This window comes from Sciurus vulgaris, assembly GCF_902686455.1.
Source record: "Sciurus vulgaris genome assembly, chromosome: 4".
Taxonomy (NCBI): domain Eukaryota; kingdom Metazoa; phylum Chordata; class Mammalia; order Rodentia; family Sciuridae; genus Sciurus; species Sciurus vulgaris.
In genome coordinates this window covers 8,246,983-8,273,681 of record NC_136464.1, presented here as the reverse complement: position 1 = coordinate 8,273,681, position 26,699 = coordinate 8,246,983, and the positions used below count along the sequence as shown (strand labels likewise).

The 26,699-nt window shown below is 55.3% G+C and overlaps 1 protein-coding gene across 1 annotated transcript; it reads left to right on the top strand.

The window, feature by feature from the left end:
* The first annotated feature begins 5,122 nt into the window (after positions 1-5,122).
* GPR26 (G protein-coupled receptor 26) lies at positions 5,123-26,697 on the top strand. Its single transcript, XM_079136274.1, has 3 exons — positions 5,123-5,830; positions 14,479-14,592; positions 25,792-26,697. The coding sequence occupies exons 1-3, from the start codon at positions 5,163-5,165 to the stop codon at positions 26,021-26,023; spliced, it is 1,014 nt and encodes a 337-aa protein (XP_078992400.1). The 5' UTR covers positions 5,123-5,162; the 3' UTR covers positions 26,024-26,697.
* The last annotated feature ends 2 nt before the right edge of the window (positions 26,698-26,699 follow it).

The following is a 26,699-nucleotide window of genomic DNA, read 5'->3' as shown; positions in this document are numbered from 1 at the left end:
GGGGAGGATCTGCATTTTATCTCAGACCTGCCCTACTCTATTTGAGACCTTGGGAAAGCTGCTTTGCTGTAAGCCTGTGACATGCAATCCACAAGCAGGGTTGTAACCCCTGTCCCATGAACCACAAGAGGGGAAATGAACTTGGAGTGCTTAGCAGAAAGCCTGGGCCACAGTGGGCTCTCAGGCAGATATTGAATTCCTACAGCACTCAGCTGGCATACTGCCAAGCGTCTAGCTTGGGAAGAGGAGGAGAGGAGGAAGAGTGGGAGGGCTTGTTAATTGGCATCATTAGGAAAGACGGGGGATCAAATCTGGCATTAGAACAGTGTCAGGGTCCGTCTCACTTCCCCCATCAGTTCTAGGACCCCAAGATGCTGCTTGACCTCCTTGAATCTCTGTTTCTTCATCTGTATGATGGGGTAATTGCAGCATCCCTTGCACAGGGCTACAGGGAAGATTAAATGAGATGAGTCAGGCAGCATCTGCAGCAGAGCAAGCCTTGGGTGAATGTGGCCATGCACGCCTTGACTTCTCTCAGGAGGTTGCCAGCTGAGACTGCCAGGCAGCAGGCTTCCTTTTCCCTATGGCTGGGCCTGACACCTTCCATGACTGGTCTGTGGGGCCTTGGACAGCCACAGAGACTCAGAAGTGACAAAGGCCTGTCCATCAAACCAATCCTTAGGAGAGTGGACAAGTGAGTCAGAGGCCCGATGGCCTGTTGGAAGAACTGTTCAGTTGATTCTACTTTCCTGACATGAGGACTCAGCCAGGGTGTGTACATAAGCAGCCTTCCTGGGGAGGACCAGTCAGATCTGATAGTCATAGCAGAGAGCACCAGATAGCTCTGGCCAGCATTCCATGCCCTGGTCTGCCTCTCACCAACCATGTCCTTATGCAAAGACTGGAAAGACATCTGCTTTAGGGTCTTGGTATCCCTATCTGTGCAGGAGAACACTTGTGGTTCACTCTTAGACCTCCCGTGTTCTACAAGGATCACAAGAAGTAGCAACTGTGTTAATGCTTCGAAAATGGAAGCCAGAACATCGGCTACGGGTCCTCCCCCTTCAATGTGCACACATCTAGAACCCTACTCTTCTCCAAAGGAATGTGCTTTCAGTATTAATGTCACTTCCCTGGGTCCTCTCTTGGGAGTACTGGTACCATTCTTGTTCCCATTCAGTTTATATCAATAATCCTCTTTCTGAAGATAACTATGGAAAGGACCACAACAGCCATCGTCCCATGTTGAGAGTGGTGTTTGTGTAACAAAAATAATAGTAGAGTAGGAAGAACGTGGGTTTTATGTGCAATAGATTTGGATTAGAACCCTGACCCGGCTGTCAGAGTCAATGGATGGTGACATGGAGTGACCTAGAACAAACCACTGGCCTTTCTGGGTCTCAGCTCCTTCACTTGTTGAGATGGAATCACGATGAGGACGCTAGAGAGCTGCTGTGAGGATTGGCAGTGACGCGTGCATCCGGCCGCCTCTATGAGGTCCTGCTGCGCGAGCCCTCCCTTGGGGCCCAGTCACAGCATTTAATGAGTCATGTTAATGCTGTCATCAACATTCCATCACTGCTGACTTCTCTCCGGCTTGAAGTAGCGTGCTGTGCAGACCTCGCCACAAGCAGTTCCCTGGCAGGCAGGCTCCAGGCCTGGTTAAGCAGGCTGGATTCTTGAGTCATTCCTGGAAGGGCAGTGTGGACCCGGGTCAAGGCCAGGACAGGGCCATGCACCTCCCCTCGTCAGTGACTTGTGATCTCCCTGCTGGAGGTGTCTAAGGCCATGTTAGAACCTGTGCTCAGTAAGACCCAGCCTGGCTGAGGCCAAGGCAGCTGGGGACATGGTCTCCACAGGGATCAGTCTTCCCACAGCCCCAATGGGGGTAGGAAATTTGCTTTAACTCCCCTCCTCCAAATGAGATTCTACTCTTTAGGAAACTGAGTTTAAATATCCTGAATGTCTTTCTGGTATTTTGGCCCTTTCAATGTTGCCTTTATGAAGTCGGAAAGTGGATAATCTTCAAAATGATTTGTGTGTGTGAGAGAGAGAAAGCACACATGTATGTGCATGTGAATGTGAGCACATCCGTGTTCACTGGTTTTTACCGTTGGTCATTAACATTATTTGATGTTTCAAAGTTGAGTTTTTTTTTTTTTTTTTTTAACTTAAATACCCAAAGACATCTGGAAACCTCTGGAAAATAAAGAAAGAGCCCCTCTGTGGAGCTAGGGTGCAGGCTTGCCTTGCCAACTCCACCACTCAAGTTCTTTGGCTTTAGTGTCCTTTCCTTCTATAACGTGGACAGTGATAAGCTCTCCTTCCCATCACCGTCGCAGGGATCCAGATGTGCCGGTGTGATCATGTGTGGACGTGCTCTGGCCATTCTAACATTCTAGGAGGGTATTACTTAACATTCACATTCAGGCCTCCAGCTGCCTAACCTGGCCACTGCTGGTACAGCACGGTCCTCAAGTGGAAACCTGGACTACCCTCAGGGTCTCCTGAGCGGCTCATGAAAAGTGTAGGATCCCAGACCTTCAGATGTGGAAATGCTTGGTTGTGACCAAGGAATCTAAACCTTTATCCAATATCCCAGGTATACTAGGTGATTCTGCCAAACACTAAAATATGAGGATCAAGGGTCAAGGTAGTGCCCCCAAATATATGGGTTGATTCATTTCCTCCATTAACAGTGCTTAAGCACCTATCTTATTACAGGGGCTATCTGGGGGAGGCATGGTGTTTGGGAGCAGGAGAGACACTCAGATGAATACCTCACTCAAATGCCATATTCCAAATATCTGGTGAAGACACAGCCAGCCCTGAGCTCCAGAGGACAGTAGGGGACCAAGAGATGAGGAAGATTGCTGGCATTCTGCTGTTTCCTCTTCTGGGTAGCAATCACATGATCTTGTATACTGCTCACCACAGCTCTGAAAGGTAGTTACAGAAACTGAGGCTCTGGAGGTTAAGTAACTGGACTAGGGTCCCAAGGAATCAGTGAGTGGCATGCTGGGAAATGTCAAACAGAGGCTTGGAGTGTGGTGAGCCCTGATTTGTGGCATTTGCTGATTTCTATAGTGTCAATACTCCCAACATGGCAGATTTCAAGCTACTAACATGCTGTCTCTGAAGGGGGCTGGGGAGGGATGCTTACAACTGGGGTGAACTGGCTCCGGTTCTGCTGTTTACATTGCCATTCACACAAAACAGCTGAGGAGCGTCCTCTGTGGCAGTGCAGGGGAGAGGGGACATTGCTTTTCCTGCCCTCCTGCTGCCTCATTTCATGACCATCTACACTGTGCTTGATGCAGGATGAGGAGAGATAATTAGTTAGTATGAGACCTCTGCCTTCAGGGTAGACTCAACAGGTCCCTTAGGGAAAGTGTCCTTGCTTGGCTTATTTTATCCAGGGATCTGAGGCCTGGTCACATCCAGTCGCCACTAGCCCTACCATGAGGTTTCAGGATAGAGCTGTCTGCACTCAGGACCAAGGTTGCTAATAGGACACAAGTGGCCACTAAAGTAGGCAGCGTGTGGACAGGAAGGGAACTGTGGTGGCTGGAGCTGCTGCCTATCTGTCCATCATACACCTTCCCCAAAGTCTGGCCCAGAATCAGGAGGGTAGTGGTCATTGCACCTTTACTGAGGGGAGGCTGAGACCTTCTATACCCACAGTTACTGTGGACTCAACCAATCCATGTCAGCCACCATCCTCTCCATTTCCTGAAGAGTTCTGGCACATTATGTGATCAGAGCCCTCATAAACTTGAACTTGCTGCTTCAGCAGACCCAGAGTGGACAGACGTGCAGCCTTCAGGGCTGACGGAAGGCAGCAGCTGGAACTCAGTGCTAAGATGCTGCATATCAGGCACACTAGGGCTGCTGCTGAAGCTGGCTGTGGGAGCCGCCAAGTGGGAGCTCAGAGTCAGCTACGGTGTCACAGCTAAGGGGGGGGGGGGACGAAGGGACACCACGGGAGCCTCACCATCCCCTCAGCAGGTCTGAGATGCTTCTAAAACTCTGCTTGAAGGGCAATGACAAGAAGCACCAGGAAATGAATGCCCAGTAGTGCAGCAGCTGCCCTGGTGACAGACTGAGGAGGTGTCAGGAGATGCCTGGGCCTGTGGTCATGCAAGAGAGAGATGTGGGCTCTTACCCCTCTCAGCAAAAGAAGCCTACCTGGTTTTCCAGTTCAGCACAGAGAGGGAGGGGCACCATCCCTGGGCAGCTCAGCAGTGGGACAGGTGGGCTAGGGCTGTACCTCTCTCCTGGCCAGGGTCTGGCTAGGGTAGCCTTGCAGGGGGACAGGTGACACAAAGTTGTGAAGGTGCAGGCATCCCTTCCCTGAAGCCTTTCTTCCTCAGTCTGTCTTTGACACACACAGGGGAGGAAGGCAGGGGAAGGGGGAGGGAGAGCCACAGGGAGGCGATCACCCTGCACAGGAGCCTTCAGGGCTCATTCTCTCCAAGTGTGTCAGTGTCAGCGACTGAGAGAGAGAGAGAGTGTGTGTGTGCGCGTGTGTATCAGTGGGGATTTCCATGACAGAAGCAGGCAGATTCTAGAGAGAGAAGGGGGAGGGGAGAGAACAAGAGGGGAGGAGAAAATTGGGGGTGGGAGAGACAGACGGAGAGACAGCAGAGAGAGAAAGAGGGAGAGGGAGCGGAGGAGGGGGTGGAAGGGAGAGCAGAAAGGGAGAGCAGGAGAGAACCAGCGAGCAAGCGGAGAGAGGGAGGCAGAGAGAGCGAGAGCAGAGACAGAGCTTAGAGGGACGGAGTGAGGGCAGGAGCGAGCAGAGGCAGAGAGGCAGAGCTGGGAGCGCAGGCGCCGGACCTCAAGGATCCCAGGGCACCAAAGGCTCCGGTGCAGCAGCGCAGCGCGCGCTTGGCCAAGGCGGTGCGGGGTCTAGGGGTGAGCTGCACGCCCAGGTGCTCTGCCGGAGGGTGGCGCGGGCTCCGGGGTGGCTGCGCGCCCAGGTGCCTGCCCAGGGGGCGGCGCAGGGCTCCGGGGCGGCCGCGCTTCCTCCAGGGAGCCATGGCGGCGGGGGCTGGGGGTCGCGGGGCGGCGGCGGCGGCGCCGAGGGGCTGAGGCGGCCGCGGGCTGCGCCATGGCGGCGCGGGGTTGCGGGCCCTGAGCGCGGGCGGCGGGCGCGCACCATGAACTCGTGGGACGCGGGCCTGGCGGGGCTGCTGGTGGGCACGATGGGCGTCTCGCTGCTGTCCAACGCGCTGGTGCTGCTCTGCCTCCTGCACAGCGCCGACATCCGCCGCCAGGCGCCGGCGCTCTTCACCCTCAACCTCACGTGCGGCAACCTGCTGTGCACCGTGCTCAACATGCCGCTCACGCTGGCCGGCGTCGTGGCACAGCGGCAGCCGGCCGGCGACCGCCTGTGCCGCCTGGCCGCCTTCCTCGACACCTTCCTGGCCGCCAACTCCATGCTCAGCATGGCCGCTCTCAGCATCGACCGCTGGGTGGCCGTGGTCTTCCCGCTGAGCTACCGCGCCAAGATGCGCCTCCGCGACGCCGCGCTCATGGTGGCCTACACGTGGCTGCACGCGCTCACCTTCCCTGCGGCTGCGCTCGCCCTGTCCTGGCTCGGCTTCCACCAGCTGTACGCGTCCTGCACGCTCTGCAGCCGGCGGCCCGACGAGCGCCTGCGCTTCGCCGTCTTCACAGGCGCCTTCCACGCGCTCAGCTTCCTGCTGTCCTTCGTCGTGCTCTGCTTCACGTACCTCAAGGTGCTCAAGGTGGCCCGCTTCCACTGCAAGCGCATCGACGTGATCACCATGCAGACGCTGGTGCTGCTGGTGGACATCCATCCCAGGTGAGGCACCCAAGCTGGCGTCTGGGAACTGGGCGGGAAGTCAGTGGGAGTGGGGGTCCGGGGGTCCAGTGTGGACCGTGGGGGACCCCTCTTCCACCAAGCTCCATTTCCTCCTCGGAAAACCTGGGTAGGGAGGGGCCCATCCTCTGGACGGTAGCAGGTGCCTAAACTCAACAGAACAGGGCCACTAAATATACTTGAGGACCGTTACATCGCTTTCTGAAGCATTGAGTAGACATCAGTCAGAACTAACGTGGGCTTTCTTTGTAGTTTTCAGTTTAAATGACACGGAAATGCAGTGGACTTTGTCACTGTTTCAGGTTTGAATTGGACCCTGACAGGGTGGCCAGAGGCTTAGGAAGCCCTTGGCAGCCCTTCAAACTGAGCAGGGCTGCTCCTCTGGGTCTTTCCTCTCTCTAGTGGCTGGCGCTGCCTGTCTCTGACCCTGAGTGTGTGCACGTGTGTGTGTCCTTGCCAGAGGGAACCAGGCTGCACCTTCCCCTGTTGCTAGTTCTGAGGGGATGGAGTCTCCATCACTCCCCAGAGAGTGCTGTCCAGTGTCACCTGGACTTGGAGGCTTTTGAGACAACCTGCCCACCCAGTCCCTTCCTCGCCCTGCTGCTGTTTCTCAGGAAGGCAGAGGGAGGCAGCAAGGGCAGGTACTGCTAGGAAACCCTGCCATCCCAGGAGCCCCTCAGGGAGAGAAAGGAAGTGTACACTGCGCTGTCCCCAGCTCACCTCAGCCTTCCTCTCGGGATTAGGAGAGCAAAGAGGGAGAGTGCTGCTTGTCGCTGTGGATGCAGCTGTCTACGTCCATGGGAAGCAGGCTTCCCCTCTGTTGCCCGAGACCCTGGAGGAGGGCTCTGGCTTTCTGACCGGAGCAGGAGGGGAGGCAGGCAGAGCCCTGGCGAGGGATGTGAGGGCCCTCCTGGTGTGAGCAGAGCCCTAGGACCCAGGGAACCTTGGGGAAGGGCAGGAAGCTCAGTCCCTACGATGTGCACGTTCCTGTCCAGCGCCAGGGGCAGACTAGAGGTGTCAGTCTGAACGAGGGCTCCTTGCTAAGCTTTTCTGCCATGAGCAATAATGACAGCCCTTGAACTTCACCATGCCTGCACATGAAAGATCATGGATGTTTGTGTCCAAGTTGCCCCTAAGAACAGCTGTCCTGATTACATGCTAGAACAATCTCCTCACCACAGGACTGCCCCACAGCATCACATGAAAATGTGCACGCAGCAGCTCTCACTGCCTGTGCCCGGTCCAGTGTGTTGAAGGAACACTCTGCAGCCACACTCGCAGACCTGTCCCCTTCCCATCCCCCTCACTTTAGCAGGCGCATCCCTGGGCTCAGGCCAGGACTGCTCTTGGAAGATGCAAGGAAGTGTTGTTGAACTCTGGGACTTGAACAAGTCCTAGGAGGACTCTCTCACCATGAGTCTCCGGCCAGGGAGAAGTGGAGTTGGGAAAGGATCGGTTCCTGTGTAGACTACTTCCTGTCCAACTGCCAGAAGAGTCTGGGTAGTGACTCCCTTTCAGCCCATTTAGGGGACAAGAGCCAGCACCAAATCTCTCTCTCTCTCTTACTTCAGGCTAGACACTGTGGGAGAGTTCCTGGGGAGCTCTCAGGAGAGGGCACTCCCCTCCATACTCCCCTCTGGGGGGACCCTGAGGAGCTCCTGCACCTACTACCCCAGATTCTCCAAGGCCCATAAGCAGAGACAGCATTATTGGAGAGGAAGGGTTTCTGGGCAGCTCTCAGGCCCCGCCCAGCTCCCACAGCCCTGCCCCCAGCTCCCAGAGGCCCTGCTCAGCTCCCACAGCCCCACCCCTAACTCCCAGAGACCCCACTCACATATAGGGTCAGGAACCCCCCAACTCCCATTGCACTAGCTCCATGGATACTGTGGAATGTGGGCCACTCAGTGGACACTGACGTCCCTCCCTGAGGGCTGGTGCCCACCTAGAAAGAGTGTGGGGGAATGGGCTCCACAGAAGGGACAGACATGCCTCAGAGGACTCCCTGACAGCTGGTCTTCCAGCATCTGTCTTGGCAGCTCCAAACTCTTCCTTCACACAAGAGAGAGCCTGCGGAGCTAGCTCTGGGGGCTGTCTCTGCATCCTAAGACTTGGGCACTGGGGACTCCTCACCCAATTTGGTGCCAAGAGCCTGTGTGACCATGGGGTGCCAGTCCTGGGCTTTCAGAAGGCAGACCTCTTTCTCTGAGCAGTCAGGGTAGCAGGTGGAGTCTTGCTCCCTGGAAGCTTTTCTTAGCCACAACACTGACCACCTCCTGGGAACCATTTCAGGGTCCCTGTGGCCCAGTGTGGCATTGGTCAGGAGGCCCCGGTGGTGTCAGCTCTTCCTGTGGGATATTAATGTGATGAGCAGCAAGCTTTTCTTCAACCACCCCAAAGAGCAGGGACCCTCTCTTCTTTAAACAGGCCCTGAGCAGCGTCCGTCACTCCCGCCTGTCTGTGGCATTTCCCCAGTGACCACTTTTTGAGGCAGGTGGAAGTGGTGGGGGCCTGCACCGGCTCAGTGCCCTGTGTGCAGTTCTCTCCAATAACCACTCCTGACCAGCTATCGCCTGCCCTCCCCAGTGCTGCCAGGCACCTGAAGGCAGGTGCCCCGCTCTTTCCAGTCCAGTGCAGGGCCAGGTTCCCTGGTTTGGGCGAATGATCTCTGAGAAGCATGGTGTTGAAGAGGACTCCACCCCGCAGCAGCTGGGCTCCCCACTAGGAATTCCAAAGGTCTGAAGGGCCTTTCCCCTCTCTGACCTATGAACCATGCCCACAGAGGCTGACTGACTACTGGCGCCGGAGGGTGTCAGAGTGGTGGCATCAAAGTCAGAACCTCACCGTGCCCCTGACTTTACAGACGAGGAAACTGGGAGGCCCAGGAAGTGAGGCACTGGCCTGATTTAGCAGATCCAGAAAGTGGCTAGAGTCCAGAACCATCCCCTGGTCTATGGGGCAATTATGCAATTGGCTCACCAACACTGTGTCCAGATGTGCAGACGCTCTAAGTCAAGCTCACTGTGGCAAATGGAACGTGTTCTCTTCAGCTAGTTTGGCAAATGCACCTTTATAACAACCTGCAAGGTGGTGTCCACACGTAGCCTCTGCAGGCTCCTTGGAGGTCAGCCTTGTTCTTGTTGGGGAGAGGGGAGCTGGGCCACCTGCCTCACCTCCCATCCTGGCTCCACCCAGCACTGCCCCAGGAGCACACTGCAGGCTGCAGAGCCACGTGCACGAACACACATTGCTCACCGATGCTGCTCCTCAGGCCTAGAGCAGGGCACTTAGGCAGCACAGTCCAGCCTCAGAGGCCCGGGGCTGGGGGAGAGATGCCTGCACACGTTTTGGAAGCAGGATCAAGGCATTTGGGCAAAGAATTCCTTGCTCCAAGCACTTAGAATTTGGTCCAGGATGGAAGTGTGGGCTGGGCAATCCCCTTCGTCCTGTGAACTGGCCATTTCATGGGGAGCAGTGTGGATCCCTAAGGTGCAAGCCCAGGGTGGGACTGCTCTTGTCACGTCTGCAGGCTGGACTGCTCACAGCAGCATCCTGACCCAGGCTCAGGGCTCTTTCCATGGGCCAGCTTGTCCCTTGCCATAAAAGCTGGAAAACCAGTAGGGGTCACTTTGTGAGTGTTTGAGTGAGGGCTAAGGCTGGACTACAGTCATCTGGGGTCACTCAGGACCCAGTCACCGTGTGGAGGGCAGGGAGGCGGCTGTGGCTGGAGGTGACAGCAGAGATGACCTCATTCACCGACTCTTCAGACCTTCCCAGAATTGCCGCTCCTTTCGCCTGGTGACTGAGGCCTGCTGGGAGCATCTCTTTGACCCCACGGGTTACCATGTGGGAGAGCCTCTCCCCTTGGTCTTGCGCAGCTCAGGGACCCACCCCCACCCCACTGCAAAGCTGACTCTCACCTGCACCCTGACCAAGTTGCCTGCTGTGGGTGACGGAGGCTCAGCCTCTGTGCCACAGACTCCTCCCATGGGTCCAGATTCTAGGTGCCACCACCAGGCCCAGGGCTGTGTAAGAAAGGTCAGCACTGAGTGATTTTCATGGGTGACGGTGGGGTTGGGGGAAGCACCCCAGAACCCAGGGCCAGCAGACCTGGCATGGGGTCTGGTCCTGTCCAGAACTTCCCAGTGGCCTTGGGCATCTCCCTACCCTCTCTGCTGGCCCGCAGGGTCGTGACGTGCAGATAAGCACAATACCCGCCACAGGGCTGCGGAATTTCAAGGAGCTTGGATTGGCAAAGCTCTGGTGGGTAATGTGGTGACAAACACCAAGTGGTTTTCTGATGCTGTTGCTCTGAGAGTGGGCGAGTCGTCTCGTGCTGAGCTGAAATGACGGTGACGATGAGCCAGGACTGGGGCTGCTTGCTGGGGACGGGGACCACCCTGCCCTATCACCTTCTGCCACCTCCCTCCTCTCACCTGGAAGAGCCCAGGGAGGGAAGGTGGAGTCACCCCCTCTTTCTCCAGAGTTCAGGCAAGGTTCCCAACCAGCAGCACTGGCCCGGCAGCAGTGACCAGATGCCCATCCCACCTGCACACCACTCCCTGGGCCTCAGTTTCCCCATCTGTGAGCTGGGGTGGGCGGATCCCTCCCACTGTCATGCCATGTCCCGCTGCTCTCTCCCAGCAGAGACACAGCCCCAGGCACAGGGCCCAGTCTGCAGATGCCCTCTGTGCTCCACAGTGTGCCGGGTGAGGACAGTCATCTGTGGTCCCGAGGTCAAGAGGGGTCACAGTCCACAGGCAGTCGGGACTCAGTCTCAGGCACCTGGCTGCTCGCTCCGTCTTACTGCACCCCTGGCGCAGTCTCTGGCCACAGCTCCTGCTCGCTCCGTCTTACTGCACCCCTGGCGCAGTCTCTGGCCACAGCTCCTCTTTTTATAAATGCACAGGGTGGGACTTTTGAGTGGGTGGGAGCCCTGTGGCTTAGAAGTTCAAGGCAGAGTTGAAACATAGTATGTAATTATTCAATAAGTTTATGTTGAATGGAGAATAATGGTCAGCGTTTATTGAGTGCTTACTGAGCTAGGAACTATCCTCAGTACTTTTTGCATTAACTCAGTTATTCTCAGTATGATCCTATGAGGTAGGTATTCATTGCCCTCATTTTAGAGATGAGAAAGCTGATGCACAGAAAGGCTGTGTAACTTGCCCAAGGTCACACAGTAATTAAGGGATGGTGCCTGTATTTAAATCCTGAGGTCTGGCTCTTGCTTATCATACTCAACCACTAGGTTAGCAGTCAAGAATGGAGGCCAGGCTAGTGGAGGCTTTTCATGGTCTCATATCCATTGACCTTCCTCACTTTGTCTGATAGGATTAAGATACTTAAAGTTCACTTTAAAAAAAATAATCTATTTTAGAACATACCTCCAGCTCACTGTCGTCTCTTTAGAAAAGGTCACTTAAAAAGTGACTGAGTGAATTTTCTCAAGATGTTCTAAGGGCTGTTCATTAACTCGCACAACACACACTTATTAAGTATTTTCTGGGTGTGAGGCATGGAGCTTAGGGCCACAGGCACCAAAACAGTTCAAGACAGCCGAGTGCTTGCCACTTAGTTTCCCTGCCGCGCAGGCTTTGTGGAGGCAAGCGCAGTTACTTCCCACGGGCTTCTGCAGCTCAGGGGTACCTCCACCATCCTAGCCTGTGAAGGATCCGCTTTACTCCTTCAGAGTCGCCAAAGTGCTGCTGTCCTTCTGAAGACCCCAGAGCGCTCTGGGCATCTCTTCTCAAGTACCTCCTGTGTTTGGGGAGCAAGGTTATCCTCGTGGCTGCTCATCTGGAGACAGCTGGGTTCTCAGCCCCTAAGCAGGGACCTGAGTCCTATTTGGGGGATGCACGGAAGCTCTGCCCTCCGCAGTGGCCCTGTGACTGGCAAGCCGTGTCTGTCCCTGTGATAAACAGCAGCTCTAGTTATAGCGATTGTGAGATCCCTTGGATAAGCGAGGAACTGGTTCAGGGAGGTGAAGTGGCTTCTAGGAGTCCACACAGCTAAGGGTGGAACTTAGGAGCCCTCAGCCAGAGCCCCTTCACCCACAGGGTTGTTCTAAGCACCTGGGAGCTGGCCTGTGGTCAGGGTCACAGCTGGAGAGGGCCCAGCCCCCGTTGCTCTGGGGTCCTCTTCCGGAGTTCTTTATATGAATTTGGTGCTTCTTTTCAGAATGCTGTGCTTGTCCTGGGGACAGTGTCCCAAGGAGGCTCAGGACTCCTGGCTTGTGTCTTGTCTTGATCTTCCAGCACACCTCTCATCAATGGCACCGAAAGTCTGCGGGAAATGCGTTAATATTAATGCGAATAGGCCTCTGTGGTAGAGGCTAACGCCAGGCATCAGGCACAGTAGGGCCACCATCGTCCTGACTCGCCTGGGTCTGAGGGCTCCCAGGCTTGGGACTTTGCTTTGACACTGTCTTGGTGACAATTGAGAGGAATTGGTCCTCTCCTTGCACCCTGGCCTCTGGGGTGGGGCCTCGGCCTTCCCTCCTCCTGGCCTATGCCCTGCAAGTGTCTCCCGTCTGAGCCGAGCTGGAGGACTTGGGTAGACCACTTGCGGACACTCAGGTGCAATCGGGCAGTCCGGACATCAAAGCCCATTTCTGGGGGTGTGACCTTAGCCCCCACCAAGCCTGCCGTGTTCGTCACATTTCCTGGGTGGAGAAACCGAGTCCTGGTGCCTCTCCAGGAGGCGTGATGACGGGGACGGGCGGGAGGTGTTGCTGAAGGCTGCAGAGCCAGTACCTGAACTCAGACCCTGTCGCCACTTAAGGTTGGGACCGAGAGGGGCTTTCAGATGGGGGGTTTTCCTTTTAAAGCCAGGACAGCCCCCTGCAAACCATTTGGGATACAGGACATTCATTGCTAAAACAGGGACGTCTCAGATCACCAGGGACAAGTCACTCACCCTACAGCCTCCACTTCCCAGCTGTGTGAACCTACTGTGTGATCTTAAGCAAATTACTTAACTCCTCTGTGCCTCAGTCTCCTTATCTGAAAAATAGGGACCAAACTGATATCAGCCCCTAGCATATAGAGACACTGTGTCAATAAACAAATGTACATGAGCTCCTGACAGTGTCCGGCATGGCACATAGTACAGACTCGGGAATGTGGCTGTTACTATATTAGTGATTGGAAATTAGTGAGCAGTGTTAGTCATGAGCAATGCACGTTCAACCAGTATGAAACCTGTTTGTACCAAGCTCAGCTCCAGGTCCTCTATGAATTCCTGGAAATGCAGAGTCAAGGGAAGACCATCCTGGGAAATCTCAGAATCTGTCAATCCAAACCAACACGGCATTGTCCATCTGTGACAGGAAAGCTGGTAGAAGAGTTTTGATCAAGTGGGAAATGATGGGTCCCGGGAAGGAGGCGTGGTGCCCAGGCATTAACGCTGTCCTGGGATCTGGGTCTCCCGTCCTCTCTCTCTGAGCAGGCAGGCCTATTTTCAGAGCCAGGTCGTGCCTGTCTCTGCCAAGTTATCTGAACATCCTGGGCAATGCCGCCGCGGCCTTCCTCCCTGCCCCTTTCGGAGTTGAATTATTTAGAACATACACGTCAAAGAACCCGCCCAGGTCGGCCCCGTGAGATGGAGCATGTGAGGCCTGAGCCGCGTGCTGCCCGGGCCGCCTCTCCATGCTCCTAAAACGTGATAACGGGCACAGTAGCTGTCGCTCGTGCCTGCTCCGGTGGCTGCACGCAGTGGGTCACTACAGCCTCTGCTTTGGCGGGCCTTTGGGTGCCAGTTCCGGAAGGTCCTGCAGTGGAGTGTGGCAGGAGCAGGGCGTGGTTAGAGGCATCCGTGGCTCCCGATTCCTTCCTTCAGTCCGTCAGCAATTCCATGAGGCCTTGGTGGTCTTGCTTTTCCAAACTCCATCTCTGGAGGAATCGGTGACCCTAATGTGGGCTCTCTAGCTCCTTGTAGACGAGGTTTGGGGATGGAAGAGACAGGGCTGAGGTTGTGGCGGGAAGGAAGCCTCATGCCATGCTGCAGGCGCAGAGCCCAGGGGGCCCCGGAAAGGCCGGCTTTGAGTCTCACGGATGTGGTTCAGACCCTGCCTCTGGGTGGGCTGTTTGGCCTCACAGAGCTCACGGTGTTCACTGGAAAACAGGGCAGGGGAAGAGCACCCTGCAGGGCCGAGCATGGTGAAGGTAGAAACTAGAAACTGCTGGGCAAGGCTGGTTCTCCCGGGCTGGTGCATGGCGGCGATCAGTGAATGATGTGAGTCTAAGAGTGGAGTTCATTCTGTTCGTAGTCACGCACAATCGCCACTGCTCGACGTGCCCTCTGGGTTGGGCACATTTCATGCATTTTATGTGCTTTATGCCTCTGGTTCTCCAAACAGCCCTTCCTGACGCTGGGCTGCGTTGCGTGTAACCTCAGAGAGCACACACGTCAAACATGCACAGTGCGTGCTTACGTTCCAGACGATGGCCTCAGGCTTAGCAATGTCACACAGCTTGCTCACGGCCACACAGCTGCAGCCAAGACTTGACCCCGGTCTCTAGGGCTCCATAGCCAGGTGCCTACGCTGGAGGCCACTGCCTGTGTCTGTCAACCATACCCCACTGTGAGCTGGCAGGCCACCCACGAGTCACCCTCTCCCCTCTTTCCCACAGTGTGCGGGAACGCTGTCTGGAGGAACAGAAGCGGAGGCGGCAGCGTGCCACCAAGAAGATCAGCACCTTCATAGGCACCTTCCTCGTGTGCTTTGCCCCCTACGTGATTACCAGGTGAGCTGAGCCCTGGCGTGGGGGTGGGGCTTAGGAGAGCAGGGCAGGCCCAGGACCCTTAGCATAGCATCCTCTCCTGGCCTCGGTCTTCCCCAGGGTGCAGCGGGGACAGAGTGCACTCACCAGTGTGTGTGCAAAAGAGCGCGTATGCTTTTCCTAACCAGCCTTGAATTCTTTTTATTATTATTAATTATGATTTTAATTGTGCCCAGTCATGGGGCATAGTGATAATTCGATGCACGTACACAGTGTGTAATGATCAAATTGGGGTAGCTAACATTTCCACCTCCTTAAACATTTTAAAACATTTTTTTATTAATGTGTAGTAATTGTGGATGTTTATGAAGGACAGTGACATTTCAATACATGTCTATAGCATGCACTGATCAAATCAAGGTCGTTAGCAGTGCTGTCTCCTTAGCTTTACTTCATGTTTGGAGCCTTCGAGCGCCTCTCTCCTGGTTGTTCCTGAAGTACATAACAGGTCCTTGGGAACTGTAGTCACCCTGCTGTGCTGGCGCATATGACTGCTGTCTCCTCTGTTCTGTTCGGTTACCTACTATCCAGCCTCCTGTGTTCCCTCCCGCCTCCAGCTTTACTAATCTCTACTCCACGTCCAGATGGATTTAACAGCCATCCACATGAGAACATGTGGATTTATCTTTCTGTGTCTGACTTATCTCACTCAACACAATGTTGTCCAGTTCTATCTATTTTGTTCCAAATTTCTTTTCTTTTTTTTTGGTACTGAGGATTGAACCCAGGGGCATTCAATCACCCAGCCACATTACCTGCCTTTTTTTTTTTTTTAATTTTGACACAGGGTCTTGCTAAATTGCTTAGGGCCTCACTAACTTGGTGAGGCTGACTTTGCCCTTGCAACCTTCCTGCCTCAGCCTCCTGAGCCACAGGTGTGGACACCAGGCCTGGCCAAATGTAATTCTTTTTATGACTGATTACTATTCCCCATTTTCTTTACCCTCCATGTGTGACCAGCGTCTGATTGATTTCCCATCTCAGCCATGGTGAACGATACCACAATAAACTCGGGTGTGTCGGTGTCTCCTGGGGATGCTGATTGCATTTCCTTTGGACATGCACCCAGAGACGGCTAGATCACATGGCGGATCTTCAGCTGCTTGAGGAACTTCCTTGCCATTCTCCTAGTCAGCCCTGCCTTATTTCAGGTAGACTCACCCCTCATTTCCAAATCACAGCTTCCGGTCTTTTGCCAGACTCAACCTAGGAGGCCGTAACAAAAGGAAACAGGAAGAAAGGCAGAGGAGGCCTGTGCTGGGCCTGGGCTCTTGCTGCCCACTGAGTGCTGTGTTGGTGGAGCCTCCGGGGTCCCCAGCCAGGACACCCAGCGTGCTGTAAGGCCACCTTCAGCCTGCAGGGAGCAGGGAGCGTGTCCTGCGCTCCGCTGCTGCAGTGGGGGCCTTGCCCATGGGGCCAGGTGGGCTTGTCGTGCTCCCTGCAGCTGCAGCCCCAGCTGGCCAAGGCTGCAGGCTGCTGGCCTCGGGCTGCACACTCCTCAAGCCAGCCCACTTTTTGGCATTGACCCATATCAGCTTCGGTCTGAAGAAAGAAAAAAGACGATTTACCACCCACTCCATTTTGTGGACTGAAGGGAAGGAAACATCCTGCAACTTTGATCCAGAGCGGCTCCACTGCCTGGGACGTCGGTGGTAGCAAAAGAACTTCCGTGTTCTGTGAGGAGGCGGAAGAGGAAGCTTCTGTTAGACCTGGAGAGTGGGGTCTGTGCAGTTCTGTGTGTGACAGACAAAGACATTGAGAGACAGCACAGCCCGGTATCCCAGCAGTCCCCAGACCCCTCAGCTGCAGGGTCCTGCCTCGCTGTCACCCAGCACCCTGACACCCTGGGAGGAGGACCCCGCTGTGGACAGTCCTCTCCATCCTCTCTTTGGTCCTTACACGATGCCGAAGCCTGGTGTGCTGTAGCTTCAGCCACTGCTTCCGGTTCTGCCTTCTGCTGCCCAGGAGAGGTGCTCTGCTCCCACCAGCTGCGGACGCACAGTGAGCCGGCCTCCCCGGGGCCAGTCCTCTCGTCTCCTCCTTAGACCGCACAGCTCAGGTGCCTCTGCTGTCTCCCCCGGTGTGCTGCTTCCTTCTGGCCTCATCTCACCTTGGACACAAGACCCAGAACTGCCTGCAGGTCTCCCGACAGATTTGACCTAGGCAGAGCAGAGCCGTCAACTCTTCCTTCTAGAACTGTCTACTAGACCTCAGCATTCTTGACGTCCTGTGCATGGATGGTTCTTTGATGCTTAACAGCTTTCCTGGCCCCGTACACTGGATGCCAAGAGCACTGCCACGCTCCCCATCCCCCAGTTTCAGTAACTGAAGACCCTCCAGACATTCCCAGGTCTGCTGGGGACCAGCATTTCCCTGATGAGAACCACTGACTGAGATCCGCTACTTCAGCCAGGAAGCCAGAGCTTTCAGCGATCCGGGCTCTCCAGGACACAAGCCCGTGCACAGTGACAGAGGAGAATGGGCTCCTTGCTTTCCTGGGAGATGAGTATATGGTGACTCTGGGGCCACTCCAGCCCCACCCCTCCACGGTGTGACCTCAGGGCCAGTGCCCTCACCTCCTCTCCAGGAGAGAGCGCAAAGTCATGAGGACAGCAGGTCGCAGAGCAGCGGTGTGTGTGGCCCTGGCCCAATGCGGGTGACCTCCTGGTCAGCGTCCTCCCTCCCTCTGACACAGCAGCACCGGGGCTCCTGCCTGGCACTGAAGGTGATCCTGTCCAGCCAGGGAAGGCACGTCAGAGAGGAAGGGCGCACAGAGGCTCCCGCCTCCCAGACCCCAGCGAGGGAAGCCCCTGGCAAGTAGGTCAGAGCGCCACCTTCCAACCATTGGACTTCTCTCTGGCTGAATCTCATTTCCCAGCAACTTCCCCCCTTCCCCCTTTTCGTTTCTAGCCTGGTTCCTTTCGGCAGTGCCGGAAGTGCATTTTTAGGAAACTCAGTGGTAGGTTCACAAGTCAGTATGGATTGGATATATTTTGAGTTTTAGAAACATGCACCAAACTGTTCATCCTTCACGGGACACGCAGCGATCTACTAGGAGAAAAACTGCACGGGAGGCCCCGTGAACACAAAATCCGGCTCCCGGGAAGCCACCCTGACCCCAGAGCCACTGCCCACTGCTCCGCCCACCCATCTAGTGATCTGCATGCCAGGGGCATTGAGAGCACAGCCCAGTGCAGGCCCAGTGCGCCCAGGTAGAACTAGCGGAGCGCGGAGGACTGGGCAGGTGGTGGAGAGCCCGGAGTCCTGCATGGCTGGAGGGGGAGGCCCTGCCCACACTCGCTCTTGTCTGTAGTTGTGGCCTGGACACTCAGCACACAGATCCCCACCCCGGGGCTCTCCACCTAACATCTCCAGGGGTTTGCCCAGGGACCACAGGAGCTCACGGCGCCGACCTTGTGCAGCCTGCTGCCCTGGCAGAGCCCTGCTGAGTGCTGATGCTCAGGATAGAGGAGGCCACTACTCCCCGGAGCGGTGGGCTCCCCTCTGCATCCCTCCAACCTGCCAGGTGCTCGGTGAGGGTGGTGCAGGAGGAGTGAGCTCAGCTGCAGCCCCAGCCCCAAAGAGGTGGCCCAGATGTGACAGGCGTGGATCTGAGGCGGGTCAGGTTCCTGAGGTGTGGGACTCCTGGCCTGGATTTAGAGGTGGCACCTGCGTGTGACCTGTGGGAGCCCAGAGGTATGTTCTGGCAGCAGTTCAGCTGGACCTGACATGGCTATACTCTCTGTAGCACTTTACAGTTTGGGCAGATGTTACCACTCAGACCCAGCAGCATCCCAAGATAGGGACCCATGAAGTCATTTAGCTACTGAGCCTGGGACCGGCAGCCTGGATGCTACCTGGTGTGGTCAGCACAACAGCTGGGTGCGGCAGCTCCTGCTGCTCTCTGCCTCCTTCTTGTCCTGTCCACAGGGATGAAAATCACAACCCACCAAGGCAGCAACGGATGGAGAATTCAGAAAGAAAAGTTAAGAACAAGCTGTCTCTTAAGCCAGCCCAGGAGCGCGCTTCCCTGTTTAACCCCGTGAGTCCTACTCAGTGCCTGAGGCTGTACAGAGCTGGACAGGCGCCTCTGTACCTGGCTAACCTACCTGCCCATCTTAAAGACGAGGAAGCCGGGGCTTGGTCAGGTTCTAGGCTTGCTGCATACCAGTGAGTGATTCAGTCAGGGTGTCGCCGCCTCTGCCTGGAACAGGGCGCATGGCCCTCTCGCCTCTCTGCTCTGCTTCTCCTGAGTAGTCAGTGCCCAGGGGAGGGGAGAGCCTGGAGCCCTGAGCCTCTCAGAGTCAGAAAGTGGCACTCGCTCAGGTGATCAAGGCCATGTCACTTACCGTCCTGGCGAAGCTCTCAGCACAGAAACTAAATCCCCACAGCTGCCATGACTCTGCTTCCAACAGCCGACCTCTGCTCCCACCCATGCCGGGCCCTATAAACAGAGCCGTGTCAAGACTGTGGATAAGGTGGGATGGTGACGAGAAGGTGGACCTGGCAGGATGGGAATACGGGGGCAGAAGGGGGCTTGTGCTGTGTTGTCCGTCACCCCCTGAACTGATTGAGAAGATCTCGCTGACTGGGGAGCCCCTTCTCTTTGTCCCTCATCTATCCACATCCACTTGACAACTTTCTCAGTTAAGGAAGCACCGTCTCAGTCTGGGAGCCGGTGTTGAAAAGGATCATTCCAGTCTCAAGCTTCTTATTGGAGAACATGAAGTCTGTGTAGCCATGCCTTCCACCTGGTGAGCACCTATCATGTATCCAGGGATATCACTGCATGCCATACTGCACCTAGGATGGCTCTTCTGCAAGGTGACAACTCGGACCCTAGCCTAGGTTCAGAGAAGTGAGTTGAGTTGCCCAGAGATGCAGGAGTAGGGAGTGGCCAAGCCAATGGTTAAATTCAGCATCAGGCCAATTGGCTATAATTTAGGCTTTGGGCCATGCTATAGTTCTGAGGCCTGGGGACCAGGCACCAGAGACACAGAGATGCCCATGGACAGGTTTCATCCCTTCCTCGTGTCAAAACACAAGCAGTCCGGCATGAACCCAGACAGCACGTCGGCCCTCCTGGCAAAGCAGGCTTGTGGGTTTTCTGACTAAAAATGGTTGGTTCATGTGGGTTTGTCCCCATCTCCTACCTGACTGGTAGCAGCCTGTGTGGCTGAAGCAGAGCCTAGGAGGCCGTCAGCACTTGGCCATTGGCAGACAGGTTTGGCACGTGCTGACCAAGTGGTCAGCTCTCATAAAGATACTGTCAGAAAGACGGCCCACCCACTGCGCCAACCAGAGAGCCACCTGCAGCTGTGTGCTGGGGTGTGAAACGCAGCGGGGAGCGTTCCCGAAGGTCTTAATAGGAGTCTGACACCTCTGCTCCACAGTTACACTGGCTCCGTGTCCTCAAATCCGGGGTCAATAGAACTCTTCCTGGAGCCACTGAGCAGGGCCTGCAGATCCACAACAGAGTCTCCCAGAGCAGCGCTCGCTAAATATTTTCTGAATTAAAATTCACGGGTCCAGAAGCAGTTGTAAGGCTATCATCTCTGCAGTGATATATGCTCACAAATAGTTATGGCTGTCGTAGATCATTGCAATCAGGCTTTGAGACATTTGCACATCTGACAGCCCCATTATCATGGCTTTTCAAAGTAATGGAATCATGTAGATGGGAGAGAGCTTCAATATGCAGGTGGCTCCTGAGTTAACAGCCTATCAATAAAACTACTTTTCCATTCTCTTGCCTCATGAAAATTTCAAGCATTAGCTTATGACTTTCAGGTCTTCACAGACGAAGACCATGTTCTCCAGAAGACTTGGCAAGACAATGAGCTGCCTTCCCAAGGAATGTTCTGTGGCCCGTGCTGTGAAATGCACAATGTGTGTGTGTGTGCGCACAAGAGAGAGACAGAAAGACAGACAAATGAGACAAACAGATGATGAGCACAGACTGTAGAAGAGAGAACTCTAACTTACTGCTTTGCATTCAGTGTTGAGGCAAAGGGGCTTGACTGCTGTGGAACCAGAGATGGAGCCAGGGCGGCCTGCGGGCAGCTGACGTGGGCAGGTGCTCGTCATTGGTGCCCACAGTGAAGGCTCCTGTCCTGGCCCGGACACACCACTGCTTTGGCTTCATCTCTGTAAAATGATGGAGAATGATGTAGGGTGGCAGGGAATGATGCTTCTGGTGCAGCTGGTAAGGGGCTGAGCCCCTGGGGCCTAGAGGGAGCGCTGGTCAGGGGCTGCTGTCCTTAGGGATTCCTATCATGGAGAAGGCCAGGACATCGGTCTCCCCGGGGTCTAGAGAATGACTCAGGGTTCTTGCAGATGTGCCCCCATCCTTCTTCCAGGGACCAGGACGCCAGGCTGCTGGGTGAGGTGAGAGGTGGCAGTGAGTGGGGGGCCAGGATAGGTGGCCTCCTGTGTCCATCACCCTCTGCTCTGACAGCCAGCTGGGAGTGCCTTGCTGGCAGCCTTGGAGGGCCTGCTGCCGAGGGAAGAGCTGCGGCTCACCAGGAAGTCCCCTGAGGATGGGGCCCCAGGGGTGCTCGGGGCTTGCGGGGGGCGTCTGCTCTGGGCTCTGCTTCCAACAAGCTTCACTCCCTGCAGCATTTTATTTCCATGATACACACACACACACATACACACACATAACACACATACAACACACAATACACTAAAACACACACAACACACAACACACACAACACACAACACACACCACACATACACAGCATACACACACACAACACAGACACACACACACAATACAGACACACCACATACCACACACACACACATACACACACACACACATAACACACATACAACACACAATACACTAAAACACACACAACACACACAACACACAACACACACCACACATACACACACAGCACACACACACACATAACACACATACAACACACAATACACTAAAACACACACAACACACACCACACATACACACACAGCACACACACACACATAACACACATACAACACACAATACACTAAAACACACACAACACACACCACACATACACACACAGCACACACACACACATAACACACATACAACACACAATACACTAAAACACACACAACACACACACAACACACACACACACGGCACACACACACACAACAGAAACACACACACAGACACACCACATACCACACACACACACACACACAACACACAACACACACCACACACACACCACTGCCTGGAGTTCTTCCGAGAGGGCAAAAGCGCTGGCTTCGAACCGCCTGAAGCACTTCCAGAGCCGAGCGCTGCGCTGCCTGTCCTCTGCCGTCCCATCCGGACGCCCCCTCGCCTGGCCTGCTGAGGACAGGGACTCAGGGGCTGGACAGACGCGTGTGCATTTTGAGCTCGCGAGCAGAGCTGCTTCCTCCTGAACAGAGCCTGAGGGCAGACCGGTGTTTCTCTGCTTCATACCCAGGGCACGGGGGAGTCACCTTGGTGCCTAGTGGCAGGCCTGGCGGGTGTAGGAACAGCGAGGTGGGGAAGGAGCTCCTGGGGCTGCTGATCCTTTGCAAGTCTCCAGTTCCATCCTTGGTGTACACGGGGCTGTAGGATGGGGTGGGGCTCTGTGCCATTTTGATGTCATGGCCAGGGACTCCAGGACGACCAAACACTGCGAGCGTCCCTCGACCCCGTGGGTGCTTCAGGGCTCTTGGTTTGTTAGGAATGCCACGGCAAAGTACCCACACAGAATGGCTTGAACGACAGGAAGGCACTCGCTCGTGGGCCCGGAGGTGGAAGATGGCGGCGTGAAGAGGGTGGTTCCTCTGTGACTGTGAGGGACAACTGTCCCGTGCCTCTCCCCTGGCAGTCCGCTGGTGGTCTTTGGTGTTCCTGGACTTGCAAATGCCTCCCCCAACCTCTGCCTTGGTTGTCACCTGCTGTTCTTCCTGTGTGTGTGTCTGTCCAGATTTTCCACCTTCCTGAGGACTTCAGTCCTACTGGACCAGGGACCCGCCCTTCTCCCTTAGACCTTATCTTCCTTAGTTACAGCTGCAATAACCTTGTTTTCAAAGGCCACGTTCTGAGATGCTGGAGGTAAGACTTCAGCAGGTGAATGTGAGGGTGATGTGGTCCAACTCATCACGGGTGTTATGACAAAAGGAAAGGCCGTCTCACTGGACGAACACCTGAGCCCAACAGCCCAAGGTGCAGTGCTCGATGGCAGCCAGGGCTTGCTCTGGAAGCTTCTGCTCTGCAAGTTGCCCTGGCTATCAAAACCTGAGGCCGCCAACCAGCTGTGACTGCCAGGAGGGGCGGGAAGGAGATGGAAATGCACCACCCTTGGAGTGGAAGAGCGCAGAACATAGACCAGGGCTGTGCTGAGTCATGGTGCCTGTCTCATAGGGAGGGCGGAGGAAGTGGTGGCAGGGCTGGACTTGGCGTGAGAAGATGGGAGGCGTGTTCCCTCTCTAAAAGGTCATCTGGGAGGGACCCTGTGGTCAGTCCCACACCTGGCCAGACCTGGAGTTAGGGAGAAGCAGTTTGGGCAGCATGGAAACCCTCACCTCTTCTCAGTCCCCATATATGGATGGAGCCTTGGAACTGTCGGAGGCTGGGTGGGCACAGCTCACCATGGAAGGCTTAGGGGTCCAGGCCCGCTGGGAAGGCAGAAGGGGCCTTGACCACTCACATCTGAGCACAGAAAGGGCTTCCCAGCTTCCCCTGCTGGAGACCACATGGAGCCTCCTCCAGCTCTGTGCTCGCCCTGAGTTTCTCTTTGTCTGGGACCTGACAAAGCAGAAGGCACCGTGTGCGCTGTAGGGAGAGGCAGGAGACAAAATTTCTGCCTGGCCTGTGCTGACCTCATGGAGAAGGGGTTCTTGGAGCTACGAGAGGCCCTGGAGCTTGTCTCCTTCACCCTGCAATGCTGAGAGTCAGGTCCCATGGCAGCTTCTAGCCAGGCCTTGCTCTGTGGCTGGATGGAGCTACGCTTCCCAGCAGGAGACCCTGGCTGGCTGCTCAGTCTCTCTGAGCCTAGACATCCCCGTCTGTGAAATGGGATAATGATCCACTTGGCAGGATAATTGTGGGATTGTTCATCAGGGTCTTGACGCAAAGGAGACGCTAAGTGGGAAGTGTGTATATGGAGTCAGCAGAGGGTTCCAAGTACAACAGATTACCTCCTTCACTTTCCAATTGCTGAAATTTAAATTTGCTCTGAATAATTTTATTCTGTGAAATCTACAGGATCTTCTGAAGATAACTTTGATTGTGCTGGTTGATGATATTCAACTCTTTAATTTTGGGGAGAGTTACAATGGCAAGTCCAAATTGAGCCACCCATAGAAGACTAGGCATGTGGGGAGCGTGACCCAGCACCACGTGGCTGCCGCCAGCCGGCCTCCAGCTAGTTCACTGCCACTACTAGGTGTGAATTCTAATTCCAGGGCTTTTGTCTCTTCAAATTCATCTCTTTCAAAAATCGTAAAAGAACCTATTTCCCAAATGCTAACCATCCCATTTCTTCATTCAGCTCCCAAGGACCTGAGAGGAGACATACCCACTGTCCCCATGGGGTCGAGGGGCAAGGGAGAGAGTAGGCTGGACATGGAAAGTCTGAGAAGGGCCTCAGATGGACTCAGGGGGTCTGTTTGTAGGGAAAGGGCGGTTCCCTGGGGGATGGCACCCCGCAGCTTCCTCCCTGGCTCTCTGCTGCCTCTGCAGCCATCCTCCCCACCTCAACCCAAAGAAGGTTTACCTGGCAACAGAACCCCAGCGAGCTGTGCCTGGTCTTCCCCCAGCACCAAGCTCAGAACCATGACTACCCTCTGTCCTGCAGAAATGCAGGTGGAAGACAGGTGCCAGCATCTCAGAGTAGAATACAGGGGCTGAAGCTACTGCAGCCACTGATGTGCTGTGTGGTGTTAGGCAACATCTTCCCCTCTCTGGGCCTCAATTTCCTCATCAGATAATGGGTGAGGGAGAGGGCAGTTTGTGATCTCCAAATTCTCTCCCAGCTCTGTAAGTCTTTTTAAAGAATCTTATATTCATGCTGGATGATGTCCAAATATGGCCAAGGGTGCTGAACACCCAGGTGTCTGTTTGCATAGCAGGAAGCGCTCACTCCTTCACAGCCTGGCATTGGTATCGCTGAGTAGTGGGTGCCAGGGGTCTCTGAGAATTGTATCCTTGGACAGATGGGCTGTAACTTCCTTTGCCCTCCCTTGTGAATGAGAGTCACTTTAGGGCCTGACCCTGACCTTGGTCTGATCAGAGACCACCAGAATCCCAAGCCTGCTTGGCCAGCAGATTTTTCCTACACAGGACGTGCTTTGAGCTTCGGGCAGGATCTGCCAACTTACTCAGCCCTTCCCCCTGCACAGCCTGGCCAGGAAGGCAGAGCAGTCTTTAAGCAGTCGCACCAGACTCTGTGGGTTGAAAACATGTTTGGGACGATCTCATCTAAAGTTTGGCTGTTCATAGAAGACCTGAGTTCCAAGGAATGGAGAGACCTGCCCAGGGTCATGCCAGGTGGGCAGCAGAGCCAGAGCCAGAGCCAGAACACCGTCAGCTACCAGCCCATTTCTTAGTGAAGCTTGGGATTTAGAGTCGGTCAGAGCTGGGTTCAAATTCCACCTCTGCAGTTGACTGGCCATGTGACCTTGGGCAAGTTGTCTGACCTCGTGGCACATCCATTTCTTCACCTGTGAAGGAGAGATAAAGCTCATGCCTGCAATCCCAGCAGCTCTGGAGGCTGAGGCAGGAGGATTGCGAGTTCAGAGCCAGCCTCAGCAACTTAGGGAAGCCCTAAATAACTCAGTGAGACCCTGTCTCTAAATAAAATGCAAAACATAGGGCTGGGGATGTGGCTCAGTGGTTAAGCATCCTGGATTCACTCCCCAGTACAAAAAAAGGAAAAAAAAAGTCACATCCCCAGGTTCAAGGGTACAGTGTTTAGAACGAACTAAGAGCCTGTGAAAGCCCACCGCCATTGTGGTTGTTAGGAGTTGTTCCTGTTATCCTTGCTCCTGAGCAGGTGGTCCCTGAGCAAGGTCCTGGGGCCAGGAAGCCATGGGTGGGATGCAGACTGGAGCCTGCCCGTGGGCCCCACCTTGGTGCCTGGCTACGCTTTGAGTGACAGTGACGTCCCTGTCTCTTCACAGGCTGGTAGAGATCTTCTCCACGGCGCCCATCGGCCCCCACTGGGGGGTGCTGTCCAAGTGCTTGGCCTACAGCAAGGCCGCCTCGGACCCTTTCGTGTACTCCCTGCTGAGACACCAGTACCGCAAAAGCTGCAGGGAGATTCTGAACAGGATCCTCAACAGGCGCTCCATCCGCTCCTCGGGGCTCACAGGTGACTCTCACAGCCAGAACATCCTGCCGGTGTCCGAGTGAAGGACCACGCTTCGCGGAGGGTTTAGGAGGAGGGGGCTGGGAGAAGGGGGAGAGGGGCTGGGGCCTCTGCCGTCCCCCGCAAGCCCGAGTTCTGTTTCCCAGGCTCGCAGGGACCCTGGAGCCTGCTCTCTGGCTCCTCAAGGGCGGAGGTTGGATTGTCCTGTTATCACCAAAGGATGGCCACAGGCCCCGCTCAGGCCTTTCTTCCCGAGAGGCCCCCAGGGGACGACAGGGTGGTCACTGTCAAGGTTGCAGAGTGCTGGTGGCAGTGGAGAGCCAGGCATCCACCTGCTTGCTGACCACTGGAGGTGGGGCTCCTTGCAGAGGAAGAGGGACGGTCTCCACGGGACATTTCAGGCCTGCCCACACTGAGGCTACAGTGGCCTGTGGCCCAGACCTGGTGACTCCTCTCCACTTGGTAGTGGTGGCTGCTTTAACCCAAAAATTATCCAGCTGGGACCCTTAGCAGGGACCCCTGGACTTTGCACCCAAGAGGAAAGAGTTTGACACCTGGTGGCCACCTGAGGGCTGCCCACCGTGGGCTCAGGAACGGCACATCGGATTCAACTTTGACCCCCACACCCAATAAAAAAATGTGTGTGTGTGTAGACAATCTTAGCATGAGACTGGTGTAAACAGGCAGGTAATACACGTGTTCGGTTCTCTGAAGTCTGCC

Bases quoted from the DNA above. Each gene is read 5' to 3' on its own strand.
- GPR26 (XM_079136274.1), top strand. From the start codon at position 5,163: ATGAACTCGTGGGACGCGGGCCTGGCGGGGCTGCTGGTGGGCACGATG. The intron at 5,831-14,478 runs GTGAGGCACCCA...TCTTTCCCACAG, and splicing joins CTGGTGGACATCCATCCCAG to TGTGCGGGAACGCTGTCTGG. The intron at 14,593-25,791 runs GTGAGCTGAGCC...GTCTCTTCACAG, and splicing joins GCCCCCTACGTGATTACCAG to GCTGGTAGAGATCTTCTCCA.